The 4,143-nt window shown below is 49.8% G+C and overlaps 1 protein-coding gene across 1 annotated transcript in view; it reads left to right on the top strand.

The window, feature by feature from the left end:
• The first annotated feature begins 556 nt into the window (after nt 1-556).
• The window catches only part of LOC129856761 (choline transporter-like protein 4), a 19,175-nt gene continuing 15,588 nt past the window's right edge, over nt 557-4,143 (top strand). The window contains exon 1 of the mRNA XM_055924482.1: nt 557-589. Coding sequence (XP_055780457.1) covers nt 557-589 — 33 coding nt within the window. The remainder of the gene's footprint in view (nt 590-4,143) is intronic.

Here is a 4,143-nt window from a genome sequence, read left to right as displayed (position 1 = left end):
GATGATAACCCTGTTCTGCTCTTCTTACCACTGTCACCGTGTTAATGTGTTGATGATAACCCTGTTCTGCTCTTCTTACCACTGTCACCATGTTAATGTGTTGATGATAACCCTGTTCAGCTCTTCTTACCACTGTCACCATGTTAATGTGTTGATGATAAACCTGTTCTGCTCTTCTTACCACTGTCACCATGTTAATGTGTTGATGATAACCCTGTTCTGCTCTTCTTACCACTGTCACCATGTTAATGTGTTGATGATAAACCTGTTCTGCTCTTCTTACCACTGTCACCATGTTAATGTGTTGATGATAACCCTGTTCTGCTCTTCTTACCACTGTCACCATGTTAATGTGTTGATGATAACCCTGTTCAGCTCTTCTTACCACTGTCACCATGTTAATGTGTTGATGATAACCCTGTTCAGCTCTTCTTACCACTGTCACCGTGTTAATGTGTTGATGATAACCCTGTTCTGCTCTTCTTACCACTGTCACCATGTTAATGTGTTGATGATAACCCTGTTCTGCTCTGCTCTGCTCTCACCATGAAGGACAATGAGGAGCTATCTACTGGGTCAGCCTCAGCAGGTGGGCCAGTCAATATGCAACTTCCCTGCGTGTGTGTTTGTGTGTATATGTGCGTGTGTGTGTGCATGTGTGCGTTTGTGTGTTTAATAGCATACTTAAATCCACCAAAATCCCCATTCATTGTTCAACTCAATAAATTGTAAAACAAACCACATTTAGCTAAAACCTTCCCAGTGAAACAGGCCGTTTCAAATTGCTGCAGTTCCATGGAGGGAATAGCTGATCCCCTCATAAAGAGGTCGTCACAATATCCAACAGGCCGTTTCAAGTTGCTGCAGTTCCATGGAGGGAATAGCTGATCCCCTCATAAAGAGGTCGTCACAATATCCAACATACATCACTATTAGAGGAAGTGGATAATGGACAGACAGTTGAAGTCGGAAGTTTACATACACTTAGGTTGGAGTCATTAAAACTCGTTTTTCAACCACTCCACACATTTCTTGTTATCAAACTATAGTTTTGGCAAGTCGGTTAGGACATCTACTTTGTGCATGACACAAGTAATTTTTCCAACAATTGTTAACAGACAGATTATTTCACTTATAATTAGCTGTATCACAATTTCAGTGGGTCAGAAGTTTACATACACTAAGTTGACTGTGCCTTTAAACAGCCTGGAAAATTCCAGAAAATTATGTGATGGCTTTAGAAGCTTCTTATAACCTAATTGACATCATTTGAGTCAATTTGAGGTGTTCCTGTGGATGTATTTCAAGGCCGACCTTCAAACTCAGAGCCTCTTTGCTTGACATCATGGGAAAATCAAAAGAAATCATCCAAGACCTCAGAAAAAAATTGCACACCTCCACAGGTCTGGTTAATTCTTGGGAGCAATTTCGAAACGCCTGAAAGTACCACGTTCATCTTTACAAATAATAGTACGCAAGTATAAACACCATGGGACCACGCAGCCGTCATACCGCTCAGGAAGGAGACGCGTTCTGTCTCCTAGAGATGAATGTACTTTGGTGTGAAAAGATCAAATCAATCCCAGAACAACAGCAAAGGACCTTGTGAAGATGCTGGAGGAAACCGGTATAAAAGTATCTATATCCACAGTAAAACGAGTCCTATATCAACATAACCTAAAAGATCGCTCAGCAAGGAAGAAGCCACTGCTCCAAAACTGCCATAAAAAAAGCCTGACTACGGTTTGCAACTGCACATGGGGCAAAGATCGTACTTTTTGGAGAAATGTCCTCTGGTCTGATGAAACAAAAATATAACTGTTTAGCCATAATGACCATTGTTATGTTTGGAGGAAAAAGGGGGAGGCTTGCAAGCCGAAGAACACAACCGTGAAACACGGTGGTGGCAGTATCATGTTGTGGGGGTACTTTGCTGCAGGAGGGACTGGTGCACTTCACAAAATAGATGGCTACATGAGGAAGGAAAATTATGTGGATATATTGAAGCAACATCTCAAGACATCAGTCAGGGAGTTAAAGCTTGGTTGTAAATGGGTCTCCAAATGGACAATGACCCCAAAAAAAGCATGTGCGAGCAAGGAGGCCTACAAACCTGACTCAGTTACACCAGCTCTGTCAGGAGGAATGGCCCAAAATTCACACAGCTTTTTGTAGGAAGCTTGTGGAAGGCTACCTGAAACATTTGATCCAAGTTAAACAATTTAAAGGCAATGCTACCATTGTGGAAAACTGAGTTTAAATGTATTTGGCTAAGGTGTATGTAAACTTCCGACTTCAACTGTATAAATACCCACCCATCATGGGACATTGACTTGAATGAGAATATCCATACCAGTTATTCTATTCCTCTCCCCACTACAGAGAGAAGACAAGGGAACATCACCCATACCTGCAGTGCTGGCTCACAGACACACACTGCCCTCGATACCTGACCTGACTGGCTGCTATGAGTTGGTAGAGCATGACACTTGCAACACCAGGGATGTGGGTTCAATTCCCACGGGGGACCAGTACGAATGAACATGAAAATGTATGCACTCACTACTGTAAGTCGCTCTGGATAAGAGCGCCTCCAAAATAAATTAATAAATCCAAATAAATAACGTCCCAACCCTAGCTCAATAGACAAGTGTCAAACCTGCTTGGGTAATGGTGCTATAAGCACGGTATATGGATTACAAATAGTAAATCTGATCTATGTATATAGAGTGGAAGTGTTTCCCAAAAACCCTACAGCACCTTATTGAAATAATCTACAATACCCTGTATTGAGTTTGAGGGCTGTTCTTTTGGTTCCATGACAACCACATTTCAACAAGCAGTGGTCCTGTACGATCACACCTTAACAAGCTCAGACACCATCAGCCTCACACTTTGGTACCAGAGTTTGAACCGTCTGATGTTTTTACATTAAGAAACTCCCTCCCTCCCTCCACCTCCCTCCCTCCCTCCCTCCACCTCCCTCCCTCCCTCCCTCCCTCCCTCCCTCCCTCCCTCCCTCCCTCCCTCCCCCTCCACCTCCTTTCACCTCCCTCCCTCCCTCCACCTCCCTCCCTCCCTCACTCCCTCCCTCCCTCCCTCCCTCCTTCCACCTCCTTCCACCTCCCTCCCTCCACCTTCCTCACTCCCTCCCTCCCTCCACCTCCTTCCCTCCCTCCCTCCACCTCCTTCCACCTCCCTCCCTCCACCTCCCTCCCTCCCTCCCTCCCTCCCTCCCTCCACCTCCTTCCACCTCCCTCCCTCCACCTTCCTCCCTCCCTCCACCTCCTTCCACCTCCCTCCCTCCACCTTCCTCACTCCCTCCCTCCCTCCACCTCCTTCCCTCCCTCCCTCCACCTCCTTCCACCTCCCTCCCTCCACCTCCCTCCCTCCCTCCCTCCCTCCCTCCCTCCCTCCCTCCCTCCCTCCCTCCCTCCACCTCCTTCCACCTCCCTCCCTCCACCTCCCTCCCTCCCTCCCTCCACCTTCCTCCCTCCCTCCCTCCCTCCCTCCACCTCCTTCCACCTCCCTCCACCTCCTTCCACCTCCCTCCCTCCCTCCCTCCACCTCCCTCCACCTTCCTCCCTCCCTCCCTCCACCTCCTTCCACCTCCCTCCCTCCACCTCCCTCCCTCCCTCCCTCCCTCCCTCCACCTCCTTCCACCTCCCTCCCTCCACCTTCCTCCCTCCCTCCACCTCCTTCCACCTCCCTCCCTCCACCTCCCTCCCTCCCTCCCTCCCTCCACCTCCTTCCACCTCCCTCCCTCCCTCCACTTCCCTCCCTCCCTCCCTCCACCGCCCTCCCTCCCTCCCTCCCTCCACCTCCCTCCATCTCTCTATCTCTCTCTCCCTCCCTCCACCTCCCTCCATCTCTCTATCTCTCTCTCCCTCCCTCCACCTCCCTCCATCTCCTTCCACCTCCCTCCCTCCACCTCCCTCCCTTCCTCCCTCCACCGCCCTCCCTCCCTCCACCTCCCTCCACCTCCTTCCACCTCCCTCCCTCCACCGCCCTCCCTCCACCGCCCTCCCCCCTCCACCTCCCTCCACCGCCCTCCCGCCACATCCCTCCCTCCACCTCCCTCCCTCCCTCCACCTCCCTCCATCTCCCTCCCTCCCTCCATCTCCCTCCCTCCACCTCCCTCCC

Source organism: Salvelinus fontinalis, chromosome 6, assembly GCF_029448725.1.
Source record: "Salvelinus fontinalis isolate EN_2023a chromosome 6, ASM2944872v1, whole genome shotgun sequence".
Classification (NCBI taxonomy): domain Eukaryota; kingdom Metazoa; phylum Chordata; class Actinopteri; order Salmoniformes; family Salmonidae; genus Salvelinus; species Salvelinus fontinalis.
This window is presented reverse-complemented; position numbering and strand designations above follow the sequence as displayed.